The sequence below is a fragment of the Maylandia zebra genome, linkage group LG23 (assembly GCF_041146795.1).
Source record: "Maylandia zebra isolate NMK-2024a linkage group LG23, Mzebra_GT3a, whole genome shotgun sequence".
Taxonomy (NCBI): Eukaryota; Metazoa; Chordata; class Actinopteri; order Cichliformes; family Cichlidae; genus Maylandia; species Maylandia zebra.
This window is the reverse complement of record NC_135188.1, coordinates 6,832,935-6,858,860: the sequence shown is the minus strand read 5'-3', so window position 1 is coordinate 6,858,860 and position 25,926 is coordinate 6,832,935. Positions and strand designations below refer to the sequence as shown.

The window sequence follows — 25,926 nt, the reverse complement described above, 5'->3', positions numbered from 1 at the left end:
AATCTGCGTTCGACTACTCCGCCTAGGCTGCACTGTCGAGCGCAGATCGACTGAGCGCTCCACACAGACAGCATCGTCAGAAGGAAGAGCGCAGGGCAAGCTAGCGAGACAGAAGTTAAGCTCTCCTTGCAACATGGCAAATTGAACCTCCCCCACCCTCATTCAGATCTGGCGTTTGGAATTATTTTGGTTTTCATGTGATGTATGACCCTGAAGGTAAGCGCGTCATGGACTAAAGTAAAACAGTATGTTGGATGTGCCACGCAATGCTCAATTACATGGGTGGGAGCTAGGGTTGCCAACTCCCTGAAAAATAAATAAGGGACACCTCGTGGCCAGAGCCGGGCAACCCAGTTGTCTTCACCATTCCCAGTGTGGTGAATTTTCTAGCTCTTTTTTTGTGTGTGAAATTATTTTTTTTAACCATTTGACTTGAAGTTGATTTAAGTAGATGCATATTCTATTCTTTGTGATATGAACACATGTGAAACAAATGATCATTTAGCCATTTATTTTTAGCTCAAAATGACAACATTAACACAATAAAACAGGTCTCTTTCTTAAACAGAAGCCTGTCATGCTTAACTTTTGAGAATATAAGTAAATCTTTCTTTAAAAGAACTCTGTCCTGCTTAACTTAAAATAATAGAAAACAATAGAAAGAAAAATATTCTTGTAACAGTGCACATTTAGTGCATTTAGTACAATTGGCTTCAGTTGAGGTATTATTTCAGCTTTTCTAATGGTAATCAGCTGCTCCTGTTTGTAAACCCGCTTGTTCCCATGATTACGCATCATAACTCATCATCATTATTCACCTATGTATTAATTTTATGTATTGATTACAACAAATAGATGACTATCTATCCTTGCAGTTGTTTATTACACAAAATAAGTTATATTATCACACTTCTGGCCACATAGCGCTGATATTCACTGCACATGCCCATATTAACTTTTTCCAGCCAGGTGTTTTCCTTTTCCCATTCTTCCCTTTCTCTGAGGGGAACAAACATTGCTGCTCTAATGCTGGGCTCACACTGTGCGGTTTTAGGCCCATTTTGAGCCGATTTTTGAGTGATCGGACCGATTTTGGCCTTCATCGTGCGTCGTGTAGTATACGTGGGGTAACGAGAAGTGATTAACACCTCACGACCAGCTCCCGATCATCAATCGCTCGTGAGGGTCTCACCACAGCCGCTCACACTGCTCACGCGCAAACACGTAAACGTCGGTGAAAAAGACGTTGCAGCACGGCTGTGCAGCGTGCGATCTGGACACAAGCGATGGAGGCACAACTTGTAGAACTTTGGAAAGCTCATCCGAGCCTTTTCGATGTGGCATCACAAAATGATCACGACCACAACAACCGTGAAAATAGTTGGATTTACATTGCTGCTCAATCACAGCTGCCTGATCAATGTTTTTCATTAGCAATTTAGCAAAGTTGGTGGTGGTGGTGTGTTTGTGTGAGTGAAAGACAGAGAGAGCGAGCGAGCGACAGATTTTCTGTTATAACCTTAATTTTATGGAGGCACAGTGTGAGCTCTCAGGTCGCATCAGAGCATCGGGTCGTATAGTGTAAGACCTGCATCGTGACCTACCAACTTCTAACCCTGCGAGTCAATCGTGCAGTTTGAGCAGGAGCTGAATATCGTGACTGAAAAAATCGCACAGTGTCTGCCCAGCTTTAGGTGTACTGTCGTCCGAGACTTGCACCGCAGTGTCGGCGTTTGTTTCCCTGTTGGCCATGCTTCTTGTTGTGGTCATCTGTTGTCTTCCAGTATTTTCTCCGCAAGCGACCTTTCCTCGACCAATGAGATGAGCGGTAATCTGAATTGTCATACACTTATTGTCATAAGTGTGCTGTCAGCTCATTGGTCACAAAGCAGGAGAGGGGCTGGGAATTATGTTTTCAAACAAAGCGTTAATTCCATTAAAAGTTATAGGCCACTTTTGATTCTCACTGTATTACGGGACAAAGTGCGTCCCTTATTAGCTCAATACGGGACGTGTACTTTTGTTTCGAAATACGGGACGATTCCGTATTTTAAGGGACGGTTGGCAACCCTAGTGGGAGCTAGTGTGTTAGCGCAGTTAGCTCGTTAACGTGTTGGCCGTCTAGCCCCATGCACGGGGCTATCAGGGGTAGCTCTTTAACGGAGATTTGCCGTGTTGTGGCGTTAAGGTCATTTTAACGAGGTTAACCTGAAAGCACTAGTGGGAACACAACGAATATGACTGCACATTTATGCGACATCATCCTAGTGCAAAGACAAAAACAACAAGCATGCATGCTACAAACTTTACCTGAGTCATTTAGACAGCCGTTAGCACATGATTCTCCTTATGGGGACCTGATATGTTTAATACGCTGCTGAGAATATAGCCCAGAAGAAGCGGATAGTATAGCTTTTATTTTGGAAAGAGCCATTTCTCTGTAATAAACTCTCTTTTCCAAAGATGAGTGATTCCTCAATCAGATACAGGGCTAGCAATATCGCTAGCCCGACGTCCTGGGGCTAGCGATTTTTCCAGTCGGGCTACCAAAATCTATCTCTGCCCTGCCCGTCCGGCTATTGTAGGAAGGAAAAATATATGTCAATGCTTTTGCATTCTTTTGGAAATGTAGCTGGGTAATTATGTCTTTGGCATTGGTGAGCCACTGTCAATATGTGACATATTGAAATCGTTTGAATTTGCGCTTGTTTTTTTGCTTTCACTTTGCAATCGTGTGAACTGTGTATAGAGAGCGACAGTACTGATTGGTGAGTGATGATAATTTGCGCACCAATTCCTCTGACATCGTCTTATCAATCGTTAGCTTACTATGCAAACATGACAAGTGAAATCTCCGGCAGCTTAAACATGTGAGAGGTTGATCGCGCAGAGAATTGCTGAGCTTATGTGAGTGCGTGTGTAAAAGCAGCAGGATATATATTTCAGTTCTGCTGAGCCAAATAAGACAGGTCAGGGTGAAGAAGTGACAGCCAAAGAAAAGCTTACCGCAAAACGGAAAAGTTATGACAAATCAGACTATAAGGCAAAAAGAAAGTGCAGCTTTATGGTTTCATGGACAAAATAATTTCTGTGGCTGCGATATGATGAGCTAAATAACCAGGGGTGCACATAAGTGGTCCGCAGGTGCGCATTCGCTGTCAAAATAAAAAACACGCACTAGGGTTAGGGTTAAATTTAAAAACTGTACTTTTGAGTTAAAATATATATTTATAATTTTAATAAATGACAAATTAAAAAGGCATGAACATTTTATTTTGTATCGAAAAAATATCGAACCGTGACACCAAAGTATCGAACCGAACCATGAATTTTGTGTATCGTTGCACCCCTACTAAATATATATGTATCTATAAATATAAATATATGTACACTAGTGATTAAATAAGGTGTACCAAAGGTTTAAACCTTTCACATACTGGCTGTAACAAAGGTTTAAACCTTTCACATACTGGCTGTACCAAAGGTTTAAACCTTTCACACACTGGCTGTACCAAAGGTTTAAACCTTTCACACACTGGCTGTACCAAAGGTTTAAACCTTTCACATACTGGCTGTAACAAAGGTTTACACCTTTCACATACTGGCTGTACCAAAGGTTTACACCTTTCACACACTGCCTGTACCAAAGGTTTAAACCTTTCACACACTGGCTGTAACAAAGGTTTACACCTTTCACATACTGGCTGTACCAAAGGTTTACACCTTTCACACACTGGCTGTACCAAAGGTTTAAACCTTTCACACACTGGCTGAGTCGTTCCCATTGCTCCTAAATGTGTTATGTCGTCATGGCAAGGGCACAAGAACTCAGAAGGCCCCCAGAAGAAGAATGCCAGCTACGTTGAATCATACAGGGCAGCATAGGTCTGAAATATGTTGCCAAAAACTGAGGGTATGTTTAAATCACACATGCAATCTGAATGAAATATTCTATAAATATATTATGTAATGTATTGAGAACAAACTGAAGTAGCCTAAAGACAGTCAGTGGAAACCAAAGCCATTAGCCTTCTAAATTAAACTAAAAGTTAAAAATGTAATTGCTCAGGTGTTTCCTAATTAAGAAATATAAAAAAAACAATAATCCTAAACTAAAAGCACACCGTGTGGCTAAGGCTACCGACCGGAAACAAGCACTGTTACCTGTGTTCCTCCTAAACTTAGCCCTAAATATTCTAAACTTCATGAACAAAATACAGAATAAGTTGCAATCAGACTTGCAAATGTAACGGAGTATCTTACAGAGCTAGTTTAATTTTACATTGGTTAACTCTTAACCATGCGCTTTTATTTTGAAAGCAAGCCGCAGTTTGTTGTTGTGATGGGATTTCCGGCTCTTTTTAGAGAACCGTCTCTTTCAGCGAGACTCACTAAAAAGAACCCACTCTTTCGGCTCCCAATCGACTCTTCAGCTTGTTTTGTTGTTTTAATTAATTTATTATTAACAACAATATAAAATTATGCACAAAAGGAATTACTAATGTAAAAAAACAGTGGTTTTATTTATATATGTTTATATATAAATATATACGGTGGCCCCTAGAGACAAAGCATGTACAAACTTCAAAAAGCACGTACAAACTCGAAAGCACGTACAAACTCCAAAACTCATTTCTAGCGTTAACTGAACTTCCAAAACAGAGCTACCTAGATCACTTAAATTACACAATTGAAAGCATATATGTATTGTTTGTGTATTTATACACAAGCACTCATATATGTATTCAAATAATTCAAAAAAATGTTCATTTAACTTTTACTACAGCACACCAGATCCGGTCGTTGGTACTTCCTGGCTTGTGTATCCACTAGGTAATCAATCAATCAATCAATCAATCAATCAATCAATCAATCAATCAATCAATCAATCAATCAATCTTTATTTATAAAGCACTTTTCATACAGAAAAAATGTAGCACAAAGTGCTTTACATAGTTAAAAGCAGCCCACCCCACCCTCCAACTCACTCCCCACACTCTCAATACACATATATCCCCCCACCCCCACCCACACACACACGCGCACACTTAAAGAGTAAAAATTGGGCTGGGCTCGCATGAGCCAAGTGAGGAAACATTATAACAGAGAGCCGTCTGCACCGGGAGCCGGTCACAGGCCGCAGCCTCCGGGCTGGGCACACAGCAGGAGGGAGGCCAAGGAGCCCCCCAACCAGGCTGAGAGGACCCCAGAGACCACGGTCAATAACAGCCCCGGTGCAGAGAGCGCCCTCCGAGGAAACACTGGAGATATGACGCAATACGATATATACAGGGTAAAATGATAAAATAAATAAGAACAGGATACAATATAAATATAAATATAAATATAAATAGAGTAAGAAGATTAAAAAATGAATAAGAATAAAATCAAAAAATATTAGGTAAATCCTAAATTAATAATAGAATAACAGGATAGAATAAATAAGCATAAAAAATAAATAAACGCTAAGTAAAAGCTAAATTAAAAAGGTGGGTCTTGAGCCTGTTCTTAAAAACATGTACGTTCTCTGCGGCCCTGAGCTCCTCCGGCAGGCTGTTCCACAGACGAGGACCATACCACTGAAAAGCTGCCTCTCCGTGAGTATGTGTCCTGACTTTAGGGACAATCAAAAGGCCAGTACCAGAGGACCTCAGGGTCCGCGAGGGTTCGTATGGTAAAAGCAGATCTGAGAGATAAGAAGGCCCAAGACCATTAAGACATTTAAAAACCAATAAAAGAACTTTAAAAGGTAACAAAAGCTCAACACTGCGCCTAGCATCCTGGAACACTGCTGTTGTTTTTTGTACGTGTTTTGGAGTTTTTATGTGCTTCGGGTTTGTACGTGCTTCTGACTTTTTACGTGTGTGGTGGAATTAAGGCACGACGGGTCCAAAGATCATAGTTTTGAGCCATCTTTATTTCACGTGGCTGCAGCTCTCAAGCTGCCAGCCGCAAATACACCACAGCACACACCAACCCCTGATATGGGGCGCCGTTTGTAAAGTGAAACATGCTGAAATTAACGGCAACATTTTTCCACATTTAGCTCAAAACAAGTCATTTTTTACAACATTTAGTAAAATATTTGTAACTTTTCATATTTAAAACAGAATTTTAAATGTTAAATCTAAATGTTAAATGTTAAATCTAAATATTATATTTAAATCTAAATCTAAATGTTAAATCTAAATGGTATATTTAAATCTAAATGTTAAATGTTAAATCTAAATATTATATTTAAATCTAAATGTTAAATGTTAAATCTAAATATTATATTTAAATCTAAATCTAAATGTTAAATCTAAATGTTAAATCTAAATATTATATTTAAATCTAAATGTTAAATGTTAAATCTAAATATTATATTTAAATCTAAATCTAAATGTTAAATCTAAATGCTAAATGTTAAATGTTAAATCTAAATGTTTAGGCTAACATGCAAATTTATTGCATGGATCAGCGGAAATACCAAAATAAAAGCTTTCTGAAAACCTCCGCTGCAAAAGTGTGCCGGTAGTGGTCAGACACGTTCTCACTCCCAAAGCGTAATAATTTTCGCTAGGTGACAAATTGTCAACATTTTATGCTTTCGGGTACCCAACACATTCCTAAATTACAGCAACGGAAAAAGGAGAGCACGTGAGAACCGTTTGGACTCAATCTACATGTTCGTTCATTTTCTAAAAATAGATTTGGAAAACACTATTTTATGTCATTTAACTGCTAGTAAAGGTTAGGAATAAGGTTATAGTTAGATAAGGTTAGGTTTAGAGCTGGAACACATGGCTGGAATGTCATTCCACTGGAATTCAGCCATAACCCGACCATGAGAAAGCACGTCCGGCGATTTAGCTGAAAACATCGGAAGATCCGTTTTGTCGGCCATCCAAAGGTTTAGCAGTAGTGCACTCTTAGCAGCTGCAGTCTCCACTTCACAATCGCTGCAGCACATGTCCAGCAAAATCGCTGGACATGCTCGTATGCAAGAAGTGAAGCAGCACATGGCGGGGAGAAGCGAGGAAGAGAACAGACACAATTTTGCACCGGAGGTTTTCGGGAAGCTTTTATTTTGGTATTTCCGTTGATCCGTACAATACATTTGCATATTAGCCTAAACATTTAGGTTTAACATTTAGCATTTAGATTTAACATTTAGATTTAACATTTAACATTTAGATTTAACATTTAGATTTAAATATAATATTTAGATTTAATATTTAACATTTACATTTAACATTTAGATTTAAATATAATATTTAGATTTAATATTTAACATTTAGATTTAACATTTAACATTTAGATTTAATATTTAACATTTAGATTTAATATTTAACATTTGATGAAAAATTACAAATATTTTACTAAATGTTGTAAAAATTTACTCGAAAAAATATGTTTTTGTAAGGTTTTGAGCTAAATGTGGAAAAATGTTGCCGTTAATTTCAGCATGTTTCACTTTACAAACGGCGCCCCATACCCCTGAGTCCCCGTGTTTATAACTCCGCGGGCGTGATTAAGGATGCCGTGCAGGGAGGGCAGACGCCCCTGCACGGCATCCTTAATCGCTGCACCGTTATACTCTCTCCCGCATTTCATGTCTGCAGAGAATGTTATCTCTCTCTCTCTCTCTTTAGTGTAAGTGTAAGTGTAATAGAAGCAGAAAACCAACTTTATTAAAGCAACTGACAAATTCTGATTTGATTTGCAAGTGTCTTTACCTTTTATGACTTGAGATAACTTATTGTAAATTGATGCTATAATAAAACTGAATTAAAACTGACATGACTTTAATTCAACTCAGCCATTTTGTACGTAGTATAGAGCTAAAAGTGTAGATGCCGCTACACTGTCAGAGTATTAAGTACTTTACTTAATGAAGCAATGCAAGAAACTTGTAGAAACTTACCACCTAGGACAAGGAGTCAAGGGTTCACGTTTTTCCTTTAATTTTTCAGCAGTCTGTATTTTTATCAGAGACTTTTGCAACTTCCGTTGTTTTTAAGTCAACTCCAGTGAAAACATTTCTTGAAAAAGGCAAAGCCCTGTGGCTGTTTGGGAACTAAGGCTGCTGGTATTTTACAGAATAAACAAAACAGAACATCCACCAGCTAGCATGGCTAGCTGGTGGCACTGACAACTTAAAATTATGTTAAAAAAAGAACAAAAGACTTTTCTTTTCACACATGGCTTGGAAAGTAACGATAAAAAGATCTGTACCAAATTTACTTTTTTCATATATTCCACCTCTAACTTTCAGGATGGCTGCTAGTTTTTGTGTAACAAGCATAGGAACAAATGAAGTGTGGACATAAGCTCCTCAGTGGAGGCCCCAACCATGTTACATAAGACTGAGGACCTCTTGGGAATTCCAATGTAAATAACAAGTCAGGAGGTTGAGCTCTTCCAGCTGGTTACTATGGAGCTGATTGTAAATTGAAGCATGCTGAAAACAACTTCAAAATGTATCACATTTAGCTCCAAACTTCTTAAAAGTCTGCTTTGATATTACTTTTCAAGTCACAGATATTTGCAGACTTTTTAATGTAAATCTAAATGTAACATAAACATGTTAAGTATATGTGCCAGTTCTAAATATTATTGGTTAAATCCAAATGTTATGGGAAACAAATTTGCAGTATTAACAACCCATTCATTCCCATTTGAGTGTTTCAATACAGCTGGATGATGCAAAAGACTAATGCACACAAATAGCAATTTGGGGGGCGCTAGCCAAGAAGTTTGCTCAACTGTCGGCCTCAATGTAATAGCAGGAATACACAAACCTGCAAACAAATTGTTGTATAGAGATTAATTATTGGGCAGCATTTAATGACTGACAAACGACTCTGTTACTTTAACTTCCCCTTGTTCAGTTCAACTTGCTTTCCCCCTTTTTAAAAAAAATACATTTTAAACAATTAATCACTATTCTCTTAAGGCAGTGTATATACATAAAAGCGATCCATTCGAATAAAAGGCACACCGATATCTTTTGTTAACTGTATCATTTTAAATAATTTTTCTTTAAAGTTCTCCTCATTATTCTTCCCACATTCCAAACCAACTTAGGAGTCGGGTTTCAAGATAAGGTGCCAGTGCCTTTAACCTACTGGGCGGTTTAAACGTTTCACACACTGAGTGTGTTGTTTTCTTTGGCTCTGAATATGTTATGTAATTATGGCAAGAACCCAAAGGTCCCCAGAAGAAGAATACCAACTACTGTAAACCATACAGGCCAGTAGAGGTCTGAAATATACTGCTCAAAAACTGATCGTGCTTAAATCACAAATGAGATCTTTGTGAATGAAATATTTAATAAATATATTACGTAATTTTTTGAGAAAAAACAACAAAGTAGACAGTCAGTGAAAAACAAAGCCATAAGCTTTCTAAATTTAACTAAAAGGTAAAAGTTTTATTTCTCGGGTGTTTTCTTAATTAATAAATGTACGAAAACAATAATCCTACACTGAAAGCACACCGTGTGTCTAAGACCTGAAACAAGCACTGTTACCTGTGTTCCTCCTTAGCATAGCCCTAAATTTTCCTAACTTCATACACTGTTACAACTCCGATTTTTCTTAACCACCTGGTACAGGTGTAACAGTTGTAACAGAGTGTCTTAGAGATGTAGTGTAATTTTATATTGGTTAAGTCTTTTCGCAGATCGCAGATCATTCATCCCAACAGCAGTTAGACTCTATAACTCCTCAATCACGATGTCATAAGTCACTGGACACTGTGAACATCCACGGTCACCACTTCATGCATAATGGACCTTCCATGACCTTCCAAGCTATATAGTTTATGTCTTCCATATTTCCAAGTATATCCATAATCACATACTGTGTATGCTACCATTGTATATAGTGTATTATCTTACTTTTTTTCATTGATTGTACTTAATTGTATTTTTGTATTTCCTTCATATATCTGTACTTGAGCTGAGGTGACGCAAAAATTTCCCCGTTGTGGGATCAATAAAGTCTTATCTTATCTTATCTTAACCACGTGCTTTTATTTTGAAAGCAAACCGCGGTTCGTTGTTCTGGAGTCTTTCCACGTCCTCCGGCTATAAAACAATCATCGTCATATTTGCAGATATAGTCCATCTCAACATTAAGCGACAGCCTCACTAAGCGAAGCCATGGAGACATTATACAGCCTTCTTGGCTTAGAGTGGATAGACGGCAGGAGCATTTTAATCTTTTTGTTTGTTCTTCTGCTTACGACTGAAGTTTTGAAGAACAGAGTGCCAAAAAACTTTCCTCCCGGACCGAGGGCTCTGCCTTTCATTGGAAATCTTCATCGCATCAGACCTGATAGAATTCATCTGCAGTTTGCAGAGGTATACATACTAATTATTATTAGTAGTAGTTGTAGTAGTAGTAATAATAATAATATTTTTGTTGCTGTTGTTGTTATTTCATGTCATAAAAATCGTGTGCACCAGGCATTTAAAGTGCTGTTGCTCTCTTTTTGAAAGGTTAGTATGTATTCGTGCAGAGCCTGCCCAATTTTCTATGGGGTGTTAACCAGAATATGATGTGGCGCCCCCACCAAACACCTCATCTTCACCACTGTTAACCATATTATATATATTGTCTGTCCTTTGTGTGTGTGTGTGTGTGTGCATTCTACAGTGAAGACAACAGTTATCATGAGTCACTTGTGGGTTGGAAAGTAATAAACCAGCAGACAGGACATTTATAAAGCAAGTTTATTTTTTTTTAATTGCTTTTGAAATGGGCAGCACGGTGGCACAGTGGTTAGCACTGTTGCCGCACAGCAAGAAGGTCCTGAGTTCAATTCCACCATCAGGCCGGGGTCTTTCTGTGTGGAGTTTGCATGTTCTCCCCGTGTTTGCGTGGGTTCTCTCCGGGTACTCCGGCTTCCTCCCGGGGGATAGGGATAGGTTAATTGGATAATCCAAATTGCCACTAGGTGTGAGTGTGAATGGTTGTCTGTCCCTGTGTGTTAGCCCTGCGACAGACTGGCGACCTGTCCAGGGTGTACCCTGCCTCTCGCCCTATGACAGCTGGGATAGGCTCCAGCACCCCCCGCGACCCTGAAAAAGGATAAGCGGAAGCGAATGGATGGATGGATGGATGCTTTTGAAATGTGCAATAGGGCAGAAGAGTCACAGAGATTTCAGCGTAGTCCTTAATATTTTCTTACATAAAAATAGATACCCATGGAATAAATAAAGTATTTCTTTTTGTTGTCATTTTTGTCTATTTATTGAGAGAAATAGACATTAAAGTGTGTGAAGCTGTATTTGTATTCAGAATAGGAAGTAACTAAAACAAATTATGCAGATCCCAACCCAGCACTGAACAGAATCTTCTGTTCATGTTCAGTTTGCAGAGAAACATGGAAACATATTCAGCCTTCGATTCTTTGGTCAAAGAACTGTGATCATTAATGGCTACAAGCTTGTCAAAGAAGCCCTAATCCAACGAGGAGAAGACTTCATGGATCGCCCCAGCCTACCAATGTTTGAAGAATTGGTTGGGAATAAAGGTGATAATTTTACTTAAAAAGTTTTTAAAAAGTTTTAATAAGACCAGCATCACTAGCCTGTCACCTTTTTAGCAATGTTAAAACTTAAGTCAATATGTTTTTGACTTTGATTTTAAGTTACTTTGCGTCTAACGCAGTTTTGTTTTTCCAAAAGGTCTTGTGATATCAAATGGGTATCGGTGGAAGCAACAGAGGAGATTTGCTCTTCATACACTCAGAAACTTTGGTCTGGGCAAGAAGACCCTGGAGTTATCCATCCAGCAGGAGTGCCAGTATCTCACAGAGGCTTTTGCAGATCACCAAGGCACACACAGACACACAAACACATTAAACTCACACTTTTTATGATAACACAGTAATAATACTTTTTTTTTAATCTTCGTTAATAATAACCATTAATGGTTAATATGGCTATATCCTTTTACTTTACCCCAAACTTCTGCATGACAACGTAAACCCACACATTACTACATAAGACTCTAAATCCAACTATTCAAACAGTCATAGTGAAACACACAACAACTTCCTACGTTTTAAACTTAAACATAAGTCCATGTAAAATTTGTTTTAAAGTATCCAAAATTCATTAATATAAGTTTACTCAAATTTTTTGTCTAATGGCCTCTTTCAGGAAATCCTTTTAATACCCAGTCACTGTTAACCAATGCTGTGTCCAACATCATTTGCTGTCTGGTGTTTGGGAATCGATTTGAGTACACTGACAAGCAGTTTCAGTCAATTCTGCAGCTCTTCAATGAGATAGTGTGCTTGCAGGGAACCATGTGGGCACAGGTGAAACTCTTTTACATACTGTAGTTGTTGTTTGACTCAGGATTCATACAGAACATATATAAAACCACTTTAACTGAACTTTTTTGTGCAGCCCAAGCTGTTTTTGCAAACGGAGCAGTTAGTGGAGCATAACTATTGTGCATATTATAGACTCCTCCAAAGCTCTGCCTTTTCTCAGATTCTGTCACTGATATCCAAAAGCAGAAATATTTCAATGTCGAGTTCATTTAAAAACAGTGGAGGAAGAAAGTTACATATTTTGAAATCTGGTGCAATGTAAAACTGATATTAATTGCAATTAAAGTGCACTTTAAAATTGTGTTTAAATGAATTTGCTTGGTTACTTTTCATTACTGTCTATCACAGTTTAAGCCTACTTTTGTCCAATTTGAGCTACTTAACAGTAACATATTGGTTATTCTGTTTACTTCTAGTAGGTTGCCATGGGTAGTTGATAAGTGAACTGCAGGGACACCATGTGATGTAATATCTTTGAAAGCTAACTGTTTCCAGGGTGTCAGATGCTTTATTGGCTGTCTTCCTGTTCTGTAGATTTACAACACATTACCCTGGCTGATGAGGTGGCTGCCTGGACCTCACCAAAAAATATTCACTATAACCCAAAAGATAATTGACTTTGTAGAAGTCAAGATCAAAGAACACAGAGAAAACTTCAACCCATCATCACCAAGAGACTACATTGATGCTTTTCTCTTAGAAATGGGGGAGGTAAGTGTTTTCAAAATGTGTTCTTGTTCATTTACATTTTTTAATGAAACATGTTTCCCACTTCTGGCTTTTGTGTTTCTGATAGAAGGAGGACGAAGACTCTGGTTTTAGTCTCAGCAATTTGTGCATTTGCACCCTGGACTTGTTTGGTGCTGGAACTGAAACCACTACAACTACTTTACACTGGGGACTGCTATACATGATCTACTACCCTGACATTCAAGGTGTGTGTATGAACAATATTAATCCTGAATACACACTTGTGACCATCTTTCTATTAGTTTTTTTCAGGGATTTCTCACAGATCTTTCTTATGTTGGGAGAGAAAGATGTGTAAATTTCCCCCCTGGTTATCTAAGCAGCATAAACATCAGTTACTTTTTTAATAGTGCGAAATTGCAACAACAGCCACCAGTTTGTTTTCTCACTATGTGCAGAAAAAGTCCAGGCTGAGATCGATGCTGTGATTGGTTCATCCAGACAACCGTCTATGACTGACAGAGAAAACATGCCATATACTGATGCGGTCATCCATGAGATCCAGAGAATGGGCAACATCATTCCCCTCAATGTGGCCCATGTTGCAAACAGGGAAACGACAGTGGATAAGTACACAATCCCAAAGGTACACAAAGCAATTGTGAAGAGAAATTTTATAGCACGTTTGCATTTTCCTTTTTTTTTTCAGATAGATTTTGAATTAAAAACTAGGAAAGCCGTCCTTTTATTGTCTAATGCCAGGATTCTCAAAGTTGGTTGACTGAAATAAAGTTTTGTTTTGAATTCCAGAACATCCTAAACCTGTTGTGTTAAGTTAAACAAGCCTATATGTCACGTGAGAACACTGTAACTTCCATAAAAAGCTGCCCCAACTTCACCACAAAATGCAGAAAATATATCCAGTAAAATGTGTTTAAGCTAGAAAATAAAAGCTAGAGCAAGAGTGAGAATGGGACACAAATGAAATGGACTGAGATGCTGAGACATCCCAAAATATACTTGGGGCCTAAACATTAAACACAGTATGAATATAGTTAGTTTCAATTCAATTTTATTTAGATATCACCAAATCACAATAACTGTCACCTTGGGGTGCTGATTATTGTTAAAGTCCAACAATCAACATTATGCACTCCATACTGTACAGTAATGCCACTGTTTTGCACATGTCTCAACTCTGTATATTTTTACATATTTTATTTATTGACTCTATTTAATTTGTATAATATGTGTATACACACACACACACACACACACACACACGTAGAAAAACATTTAGTATACACATCCAGAATTTTTTTTTTTTTTTTTGCATATACTATTATATATTGTACATATATTTATTAGTTTCAGATTTAGCCATTCGTATTTTTGCCTGTTTATGTTATTGTATTTCGCACAACTCTGTTGCTTGTGAAGCTCGCACACAAGAATTTCACTCGCATGTGCTGTACCAATGTACCTGCACATGTGATGTGACAATAAAAAGTGATTTGATTTGATTTGATTTGATCAGATGGCTCCTTTTAGGGAATTACTTGGGAACAGTAGGAAGGAAAAACTACCTTTAAACAAGAAGAAACCTGCAGCAAAACCAGCTTCAGGGAAGGGCAGCCATCTGCTGTGACCAGACGAGGGGTGAGGGGAGGAGAAAGGAACAAAAAGACACACTGTGGAAGAGAGCCAGACATTAATAATAACTAATGATTAAATACAAAGAAATGGATGAACACATAGAGAATGAAAAAAGAAAGGGAAGGGGAAGGATTTTAAATTTAATTCTAGATTTAACTGGAAGCCAATGAAGAGAAGTGAATATGAATGAAATCTGTTCTGTCTTTCTAGTCCCTGTCGGAGCTCTTACTGCAGCATTTTGGATCAATGCTCACTGAAGGCTTTTCAGTGAGCATTTATAGTGACCTGGCACTAATGAATAGTCTACTGTAGAAGTAATAAATGCACAAACAATTAGCAATACCAGAAACATGTATGACAAACTGACTAGCACAAACGCTAAAGAGACACAAATAAATAACGCTTCTAACTGGCTGTATTTTCTCAGGGTACAATGATCATACCTGCTCTACACTCGGTCTTAAATGACGAGACAATGTGGGAAACTCCAAACTCCTTCAACCCTCAACACTTTCTCGACCAGGATGGTAAATTCAGGAGGAGAGAGGCCTTTCTTCCTTTTTCTGCAGGTTAGTCAGTTGTTGCAGTTCATCAAATCCAGTTAAAGGCTGTTTAAAGCCAAGTGCTTTAAAGAGTCAAAATTACTGAAGGAGAATGTCTTGCCATTAACCTTTTGCCTTAGCAGCCATTTACAATAACAGTGTTAACTTTGCTGAGGATTAACTTCTAAATTGTGTGAATAAAACTTGTGTGTCTCATTGTGTATTCAGGCAAGCGTGTGTGTCTCGGGGAACAACTGGCCCGGATGGAGTTATTTCTGTTTTTTACCTCCCTCCTTCAGAGGTTTTCATTCTCTGCACCTGCTGGAGAGCAGCCCAGTCTGGAGTTTAAGTTAGGAGCCACTCGCAGTCCCAAACCTTACCGCCTCTGTGCCGTGCCACGTTAAACACCAGCTCTTTTAATCTGAGCACTTATTTTCCCAGCAAAATGGATCGCAACGAATCACCGTCTACCATTACATTTATGTTGTAATGAATGATGATCTGCTATATTACTATTTCTTTAGATTAAGGTCAATTGTTATTTTTCATCCTCTCCATATTAAAATAGCAATAAATATCTTCTCCTGCAACTTTCTTAAAGTCTTTTCCAGTGCACATTAAATTTGTCAGGCCTACCAAACTCATTGTGCTCAAATAAATCACACTGTCATTAGGATTTGTGTTTAAGGTCACAATATAGTTTCAGACTGAGTTTTAACGGGTGGGAGTGCAGTTCATTTCAGTGCTGTTTATCAGTTTGAGAATGCATGATGTAATCTGGACACTTCAGTTTCAATAAAAACTTTACTCTTTATTTAAAGGCTTTCAGAGTCACTTGTTGTCTTCATGAATAAAACACCACATTCTGGCATGTGAACAAGTAAAGAACTTTTCTTGGGTGTAAATCAAACCTTTGCCTTTGCACACAAAGAAAATTCTGAGGTGTTCTTTATCTTCACATGTGCATGATATAAAATAACCAGTGAGAGAATGTCACCACGTCTAAAGTAACCATGGTGAGGCAAATATTTAAATCCTTAAGTGAAAGCACTATTACCACACAAATACTATTAGTGACCAATAATTCAGCAATCTTAAGATTATAAACAAAGGATAATTATAGGCTGGATGTGAACCGCATTGCTGGCTGGAGCTTTTGTGTGGAATCTGCCTGTTCTTTGTACAGACACACAATGGGACACACCTCTAAAAGTGGTTGAAAACAGCAAGTTTCAGATTGGTGACAGTAAAATTGTGAGATTAAGAGGACTGAGGTACAACTGGAGCAGGTTGAGAGGTTGAATGGGTGCATTGGAGGCTTCAACCCCTAAACTGGGAGAGTGCATTCAGCAGATTACAGGTTCTGAAGTTCAACTTCTGAAGTCTCTGTTGAGAAAAAATCAAGTTCTATGAACATCTACAGAAACTAAGGGATCTGGTTAAACCACCATTACAGCCAGTGAAGGTTTTACTATGCTAATATGCGCTTTTCAAAGAGAAATCTGTGTTACTATATTGCTTTTTGGCCATTGGACCCCTCTGCAGCAGCTGCAGGTACAACAAGAGAGCACTGAGCACTGTTTTCACAACCTAGCATGCCCCAGCTGCATGCTTACCGCATGCATTTGGTACCAAACCTCAGATCTGTTGTGCTGGCGCAGTTAAGAGTGTTATCCCATCCCTGACACATCTGACGAATAAGCGGAGTAAACGTTCTCACGTGTTTTGTAATGAAGCATTTGGTTTCTCTTTTTTCTCTTTGTGAAAAGAAACCAAAGCTCGAGGGGGAGTTAACAAATCGATCAACTGATTGTTACCTGTAAACGAACTACAGGTCAGCACAAACAACTGAAGACATGGAGACATTATACAGTGTCCTCGGGTTAGAGTGGATAGACTTCAGCAGCATTTTCTTATTCCTGTGTGTTTTTCTGCTCCTGACTGATTTTTTAAAGAACAGAGTGCCGAGAAATTTTCCTCCTGGACCCTGGGCACTTCCTTTCATCGGCGATCTTCATCGCATCAGACCTAGTAGACTTCACCTGCAGTTCGCAGAGGTATGACACTATACATAAGAATAATATGTTATATTAAACAAATTGCTGACAGGTTAAAGTAACACTCTAGTTTGACCGCTTTTAAAATACACATTTATTGTTTTCATTAGAGGATTAAACTTAAAGATTTTATGCTAAGTTTAGAGTTTAAGATGAAGACACCAGGCCTGCCCAATAAAGTCGCTCTGCCTCATTAACTGAATTGTACTGATACACTTTAAGTTACACTAATCAAATGTGCAAGTTATATTTTGTTATTCGATTCGCAATAGCTTTGTGCTTCTGTAGGTCAGACTGTTCATTCAGCAGTTCATGGAGCTGGTTTTATAACATTACCGACAATGAAATAATGTCACTCCTGCTTTGCTTTTGCAATCAAACACAAACATTTTTGCATTTCTCTGCGGTATGAGTGTGCTATGCGTGTGTAGTTCTAAATCTGCATAGCGTGTTTAAGTGTATGGAGGGCTTGGAGTGTCAATAAATACATTATTAAATATTTAATTAAATGTATCATTAATGAATTAAAATGTTAAATATTTAAATAACAAAAATATTATTAATTAATACAAAAAATAATTAAAAATGAATGAGTTATTAAATTCTTTAAATGATGATACTCGATTTTTAAGTAATTCTTTATATATGTAATTATTTTCAAATATATATTTTTACATATTTATCATGTTGGCAATCACCTTGCAGCATGTAAAAATGACCTTGGATTTAGCCTTAAGCATCATTTCATTTTCATTTCAGAACTGTAGCATGTTATTTATATCCATAAAAGGCAGGGGCGGCTCTAGAAGGGTGGCATGGGGTGGCAAGTGCCACCCTAAAATGATCCCTTGCCACCCCAAGTGCCACCCCAGTTTTGCATATGACGGTGTTGTTTATTAAAATAAGATAGCATTAACAGTTTTTATCATAGTTACAGTCAACAGTGAATATAAATGCTAAAACTGAATATATTGGATAGTGTTCCACCCCTGCACCATTAACAAATGGTTCAGCCCATAGCAGGACCAGCTTTTTTCTTGTTTTCAGTAGCAAGCCATGCTTATGATTGTGCCAGAGCACATTTTAAACAACACCATGGGAATTTTGGATTTTACACAGGTGGTTGGATGTTACACTCTGGAAATGGAAGGAAGGTGAGTGTTATTAACCCTCCGTGGTCCACGGACACGCTGCACCTCCAAATCACATGACTATTTTAAGCTGACATAGCAAAAAGCTGCAGCCATGCTGAGTCTCTATTTCAGCCCACATTGAAAGTTCGGACTTTAAAGTTTTTACATTTTAATTACAGGCCAGTAAATCCAGAGTTATGATAATATATATAAGCCATGCTTTTTTTCTAAATACTGTCGTTACGTTTTTGTGTGTGTGTGTTTTAAGCATTTTCTAAGGACAGCGCGAAAACGGTAAAGAAAGGGAAAAAAACACCTCTTTCCTATCGGTGGAAAAATGTACCATGTCGACCAATTTAAAAAAAAGTCAACATGTGGGATTTGGTTGTTTGGGAAGAGGGAAAAGTTTTGGGAATGACGGTAACGGCAGCGAGACAGAGCAAGCGAGTGAGGGAGAGTTTTTAGATGTGGGAGATTTGTGACGTTTAGTGTGGAGTGTATACTTAGTGTATTGTGTTGTCTTGTGTAGCTGTTCTGTTGTGTAGTCGTTTTGTTTTGTGTGTCAGTGAGGGCACTAATGAATGTCACTAAGGCACATTTGCAATGTAAACACTGTCACTAAGTAGAAAACCAGCAGAGTGATACACCTCCTGTTGTCAGGCCTGCAGGTTTATCCCTGTGCTGTTCTCCTCTGTCTTTTGGTGGACAAACTTTTTTTTATTGGCACACATCATTTGTGGAGCATCTTATTGCAACACCTGATTGTTCTCTCACTTTAATTTTAGTAATATTTTTAAATGGTTGTAGAAAATGAAAAAAACAAACGGCAGGTGTATTGGCTGCATTTTTAGATAAATAGTTGTATATGTTTACAAAATGAACAATAAATGAACAATTTATATTTGCATTTCAAGTTATAAAAATTTACTCAACATGTCTGTGGGATTTTTTTACAGTAAAAAATACTACTAGGATTTTAAGTTCTTTGTGTGATTTCAGATCAGTAATAGTACTATTAATAGTAATAATAGTACTAATGCAGTATGTCAGTGAAAAAAACAACTAAATTCAGTTGAGCTGAAAAGAATGATACCAAACAAGGCAAGGGGGAAAAAATAAAATGAAACAATTTGAGGGTGAAATACAAACCGAAACTCAAAAGGAGTCAAAAATGGCCGGTTGTATTTCAGACCTCAGTGGGTTAATCCAACAAATCATGAAAAATTAGGTTTAAATTTTTGTTCATGACAGTGCAGATTTCTGACATTTTGTGTAATTTAAGCTGTAACAATGTGATTGTTTTCTAACAAAAAACAGTGTGAAACTTAAGTTAGACTTGTGTTTGTAAATGAACCACCCCATGTTGTGTAGCTTTCTGGATTTTATACTTATTGGGCTACATATTTATTTATTATACAGGCTATACAGTACATAACATCAAAACTCACATGTTTTATGTAACTTAAGTGTGTAATTATGTGGACTACAGACAATAATTAAGTTATAGACTATATTTATTTGAAAAATGTGTATACTTACTGCATTTGAATCATTTTAACCATATGTAACCACCTGCATATGTGTTTGGGGGGAAAAAAAGGCTTTGATTTTGCCACCCCCATTTGATTTCTTTGCCACCCTAAGAAAATTTCTCTAGATCCGCCCCTGATAAAAGGTGAATTATAAATGCCTTGCAACCACCTGGCAGTGGGTTAAAAAAAAAGATCAAATAAACAACATCTACCACCAGTGTGATTAGGATATTGTAAATTCCTGCAATAATACAGAGAAAACCCCAGCAACCATCAAGCACATGGCAACAAACTGCATTTTAGCAGAACGAAATCTCAAGCAGCACCAGGCTCGGGGACGGGTAACTATCTGCCGCGACTGGTTTGGGGTGAGGGGATGGAAACAGTACGAAAACATAGCGTGCAAGAGAGTCAGAGATGAATAAAAACGAATGTTTAAATGCAAAGCGATGTATAAAAACACAGTTGTCATCCTCACTAACACACCTGTCCACTTTCTGTGTTCAGTTTGCAGAGAAATATGGAAAAATTTTCAGCCTTCGACTCTTTGGTGGAAGAGTTGTGGTCCTTAATGGCTATAAGCTTTTGAGAGAAGCGCTGGTACAACAAGGAGAAGATTTCACAGATCGTCCCGCAGTACCCATATTTGAAGACTTATTTGGGAATAATGGTGTTTTTTTTCTTTTCCTTTTTTCCCCCAAAAGAATCTCATTAGCAGCAATTAGACCAGCAGCATCAGAGTGTGTGTGTGTGTGTGTGTGTGTGTGTGTGTGTGTGTGTGTGTGTGTGTGTGTGTGTGTGTGTGTGTGTGTGTGTCCAAAGGTCTTGTGATGTCAAATGGGTATCAGTGGAAGCAGCAGAGGAGATTTACTCTTCATACACTCAGAAACTTTGGTCTGGGGAAGAAGACCCTGGACTTTTCCATCCAGCAGGAGTGCCAGTATCTCACAGAGGCCTTTGCGGATCATCAAGGCACACACAAACACACGCACACACACTTAGAAATTGCACAAACATCATTACGCAACAAGCCTTTTACTGCCTCGTATTCTCATTGTCTCTTTATTCTACAGGAAAGCCTGTTAATGCCCAGCCACTGTTAAACAACGCCGTGTCAAACATCATCTGTTGTTTGGTATTTGGGGATCGATTTGAGTACACTGATGAGCAGTATCAGTCTATTCTTAATAACTTTACCGAGATAGTACGTTTACAGGGAACCACAGTGGCACAGGTAACCTCCTTTAAAAAGGCAACAACATTTATTAATCTTATTACATCACAACATGTCCTAAATACATGTCATATATAGTTAAGTAACAAACATCACCTTATTGAATTCAAATGTCTTGATCTAAAATTAATTTTTTTTACTGAACATCCATAATTGGAAAGTGTGTTAGTAATTATCTAGATTAACCTTTAATTTCAGTGGTCACTGAAACATAAACTGAGTGTATAGAATCACCAAACTGAAATGGTTTGTTGACTTTGCTCCAAAATAAGGTTTTGAAAGATTTAATTTTTCCCTGGATGTTAGACTTCCTTCAATATCTTTGGATCTGTGGAATTCCCCAACACATGTTAATTCAGGATCCTTTTAGTACCACATAGAAATACACAAGTAGAAATGTCACAGTTGTTACCAGGCCATCATATAATTTGGTAACTGTCTTTCTGTTCTGTAGATGTACAACACAATGCCCTGGTTGGTGAAGTGGCTGCCTGGACCTCATCAGAAGATATTAACTTTAAAACGACACATAACTGATTTCATAAAAATGAAAATCAGAGAACACATAGAAAACTTTAACCCAGCATCACCGAGAGATTACATCGATGCCTTTCTCATAGAAATGGGAGAGGTGAGTGGTGTGCTGTGTTTTCCGTTTTGCATTTCAAATGAAATATGTCAACAGTTATTTATTCCTGTCTCTGCTAGAAGGAGGGCAGTGATTCAGTTTTTGATCACAGCAGTTTAAGTGCATGCGCTATGGACCTGTTTTTTGCTGGAAGCGAAACTACAACCACTACTTTACACTGGGGACTACTTTACATGATCTTCTACCCTGACATACAAGGTGTGCATAATATCCACCATGCCTGCATACTGTGTAATCATCTTGCCATCACATATTGATTGCAGGTGGAATGAGAATTTTCTCCCCAGTTAACTGTGCAGCAGACAACACTCAGTTATTATGGCTTTTAAGTTTTTTTTAAGTCTCACTCATTTCAGTTTAGTTTTAGTTTTTTAGTTTATTTTCATCTTAAGCTTTATTTTTAAACTTGTTTCCTGTTTTCACTGCGCAGAGAGAGTCCAGGCTGAGATCGATGCTGTGATTGGTTCATCCAGACAGCCGTCTATGACTGACAGAGAAAACATGCCCTATACTGATGCGGTCATCCATGAGATCCAGAGAATGGGCAACATTATCCCCTTCAATGTGGCCCGCAGTGCAAGCAAGGACACTGCAATTGATAAGTACACAATCCCAAAGGTGCACAATCCACTAATAATTTTAGTGCCTTTTATTTTTCCAAGTCAGACTTTCTGGCTTAGCATTTTAAACCTCCAGGAACCAACCCAACCCCCCAAACATAAAAAGCAAATAAATACACAATACACAAATAAACGCCAAAACGAAACAAACAAACAAACAAACAAACAAACGGACAAACTGTTGAAACAAGGTGATTACCACGTCCTTTCTAAGTATTCAGGAGATCCTACACTTGCTCTTCGACCTCAGCTTTGTTATTTGTCCATTTTGGACTGTTGTTGATACTTGATGATGCAAACATTGTTTATTTTTTTTGAAGTTGCACAAAGTTATAACTTTAATTAAGTAGCTGTTCACTCTAGTTCATACTAGTGTTTCAAGTATTGTATGGGAAGACAGAAATCATGTGTTTATGTGAGCTTGAACCTGTAGGTGAGTGAGTCTTTCGAATATTGTTCAGAAAATGATCTAAATTCCTGATAAATTAGATGCATTTATTATTAACTGTGGTTATTGGCTAAAATATATGGAAATGGGATATTTTGTGAGATTTAAATAAGAACAGAATGCAGTGATTTGTAAGTTTTATAAACCAACATGTAACAGAAATATATTAGAAAACATGTCAGATGTTTAAATTGAGATATTTTACTATTTCATAAAAACTATCAGCTTATTTTGAATCTGATTACAGAAACATGTCCTAAAAAGGTGGGATAGTAGAAGAGTCATGAAACAAAAAAATATCTAACAAATAAAACTCAAGACTGCCTAACAGCTAAATTCCTATATCAGAAAGGATGGGACATTTTCTCCAAAAAAGTCCAGCACCAGGTCTCCTCAGTTTGCAAATGAGTAAAAAAAATGAGTAAAAAGATGATATAGTACACAGTGGTAAACACGGTGTTGTCCCAATGAATTTTATTAGTTTAAATATCTGATATTTTCTCTTTCTTCTGATTTTATTTAATTTTTTTTATTTATTACACTTGTTACGACCCGTCTAGGGCCAGGCAATAACATGAGTGAGGCACTCGCTTCCTCCCCAAGACCCAAGCAGCCACAGCAAACAAATCCGTTCGTTATAATGTGATTTATTTACAATGTGGAAAAAAGGAACAACAAAACGGGAGTGTCAACACTTCAGGGTGAGCCAAGGCCAAAACAATAAACAAAACAAATCTACACAAATCCCGCACCCCTGCCCTTACCAAAACAAAACCCAAAAAATAAAGACAGAGTCTGAGCTCCTTAACTAATTCAAAACAGGAGAAAACGGGTGATCAAAAGAAACGGCAGCTCACCCCTACCCACTCCACTTCCACAACTTCTAAGCCGCACTGCAGCCAGCGGCTGCCACAGGTACACTGCTGGATCATGAGGAGAAACGCAAGGACCTCTCCCGCCATAGCACTCCAGTCTCCTTTTAATGGGCGGGTCCTCCAGCTGGGACCAGTCACGTCAGGGCGGTGTATCCACGCACCAATCGGAGCAGGGCCCTGGCACAGCTGAATTAACATAAAAAGATACATCACCTGCACAAAACAAACACGTGAACATGCAAGTTCGTAACACACTTTTGATTATTTTACAATTTTAGCATCTCAGTTTTTTGTGTCATACTTCTTCAGGGCACCATAATCCTGGCTACACTTGACTCGGTCCTACATGATGAGTCAATGTGGGAAACTCCACACTCTTTCAACCCCGAACACTTTCTGGACCAGGATGGTAAATTTCGCAAGAGAGAGGCCTTCCTTCCATTTTCTGCAGGTTAGTTGGAAGTCAAAACCTTTTCTATTCTAAAAAGAGCAAAATGAAAAACCCATACTATGTCTTTCCTTGTAATCATCTTGCCACCACAATGTCTTTGTTTGTGCAATATTAATCTGTGATAAAAGTGACTATTTTATCTAACATAATAAAACTGTATGCTGTGTATTCTCAGGTAAGCGTGTGTGTATTGGGGAACAGCTGGCCAGGATGGAGTTATTCCTGTTCTTTGCCTCCCTCTTTCAGAGGTTTTCATTCTCTGCACCTGCTGGAGAGCAGCCCAGTCTGCAGTTCCAGCTGGGAGGGACTCGCTGTCCCCAACCTTACCGCCTCTGTGCTGTAACACGTTAAACCAGCAACTATGACAAAGTGAAAATGCCTGATTCTCAGCTTGATGAATCACTGTTTTATCACATTTATTATCTAATACAGTATCTACCCCTCTGTATTTTTCATATCTCATAGTGTGTGTAAAATGGGATTTGTCATTTTTGTTCTTGTCAGCCGGTATACCAGTTTTGATAAACTTTTACACAGTGAATCTTTTATATTCAAGTATACATTTTAATGTTAAACCAGCTAAAACTGAGATTAGTTTATCCTTTCATTCTGACATTAAAGCAAGTGAAAGCATGGACTGAGTCCCTTTGCTGGCTAACAATTTCATAGTATATGATACCTGCCTGTTCATTGCTTTTACAATTCTGAATTCTGTCATGTTATGATGAGAAAAGCTTGTTTCAAAGAAAACATTATAAAAATTTCCACTTTATTTGAAGGCTTATAGAATACTTGACCTTAAACAAATAGTAACTGTGAAAATTTGTCTCTTCTGAAGCTTGACTTTTCATATCTCTATATATCAGCATGTACCCAGTCAAAGTTTTTTGTTTTACCTGAACTGTGTTTGAAGTGAGAAAAATCTAGGGTGGCAAGGGATTCTTGAGTAAAAGTGTTATTGCCACATTTTAGAAATACTTCTCAAAACCAATAATTTAAGCTGTATTAAAATGAGCAGCAGGTGTGCCATGATGGTTGCAGTACCAAAAGAGTATCGAATACAGGGTATAAAGGACTTGATTTGCATCATGACTTCTTTGCTGTGGGGAGTGTTTGGGTGCAACTGGGCATCCAAATTGACACCATTAAGTTTAGGATTTTGGTGCAAGAAAGACCTCTGTACCTCGGGAGTATTGCTTCTGTTATTAGCTCAATAAGATGCAATACTTGAATGATCCTTTAGAAATTTGGAGTTCTGATTTTACAATTAGTTTTAAGATTTTATTGTGGACTTTTAAAGCCCTCTCTGAGCTTCCACCAAAGTGTATTTTAATCTGACATCGTACCTGGTCATAAGGTCCTCAGCCAAAACTCTGCTGGTCGTCCTATATTTTAGGTGAGAAACGATGTTACCAGGCTTTTTCTGTCAGGGAGCTGACAGCGAGATCACTTTTATCTTTTAAATTCCTCTTAAAGACAGATTTTTATAACCAGGATTTTTCACGAGTTATTTTTATCATTTCTGTGTTTTGAGTTTTGAGTTATTTCTATGTTGTCTTTTCGCTTCATCAACTTTTTCATTTTTAATGTACTTTAATTTGATCATTCCTAATGAATTTAATTTATGCTGTCAGCATTCCTGTACATGTAAAAAGCCAAACTAAGGTCCTTTCCACCAGTTGGAGACAAGCTAACAAAAAAAAAGG

General features: G+C 37.9%; 2 protein-coding genes across 5 annotated transcripts; both read left to right on the top strand.

Annotated features, from left to right (window-relative positions):
- Nucleotides 1-69: 69 nt before the first annotated feature.
- On the top strand, nucleotides 70-25,293 carry LOC101469747 (cytochrome P450 2J2-like). Of its 4 annotated transcripts, XM_076880047.1 has the most exons (10): nucleotides 70-216; nucleotides 17,177-17,278; nucleotides 20,451-20,613; nucleotides 20,766-20,915; nucleotides 21,017-21,177; nucleotides 21,632-21,808; nucleotides 21,886-22,024; nucleotides 22,257-22,444; nucleotides 24,079-24,220; nucleotides 24,396-25,293. In XM_076880047.1, exons 1-10 carry the CDS (start codon nucleotides 205-207, stop codon nucleotides 24,569-24,571), a joined length of 1,410 nt encoding a protein of 469 aa, XP_076736162.1. In that variant the 5' UTR covers nucleotides 70-204; the 3' UTR covers nucleotides 24,572-25,293. The 4 variants fall into 4 exon arrangements, with proteins under 4 accessions (XP_076736162.1, XP_024654454.2, XP_024654453.2 ...); XM_024798686.2 differs by lacking the exon at nucleotides 70-216 and having other exon boundaries at nucleotides 16,882-17,278; nucleotides 21,889-22,024; XM_024798685.2 differs by lacking the exon at nucleotides 70-216 and having other exon boundaries at nucleotides 16,882-17,278.
- LOC101471776 (cytochrome P450 2J4) lies at nucleotides 10,068-16,044 on the top strand. Its single transcript, XM_024798690.2, has 9 exons — nucleotides 10,068-10,348; nucleotides 11,361-11,523; nucleotides 11,678-11,827; nucleotides 12,155-12,315; nucleotides 12,868-13,044; nucleotides 13,130-13,268; nucleotides 13,482-13,669; nucleotides 15,107-15,248; nucleotides 15,450-16,044. The coding sequence occupies exons 1-9, from the start codon at nucleotides 10,148-10,150 to the stop codon at nucleotides 15,623-15,625; spliced, it is 1,497 nt and encodes a 498-aa protein (XP_024654458.2). The 5' UTR covers nucleotides 10,068-10,147; the 3' UTR covers nucleotides 15,626-16,044.
- Nucleotides 25,294-25,926: the final 633 nt, after the last annotated feature.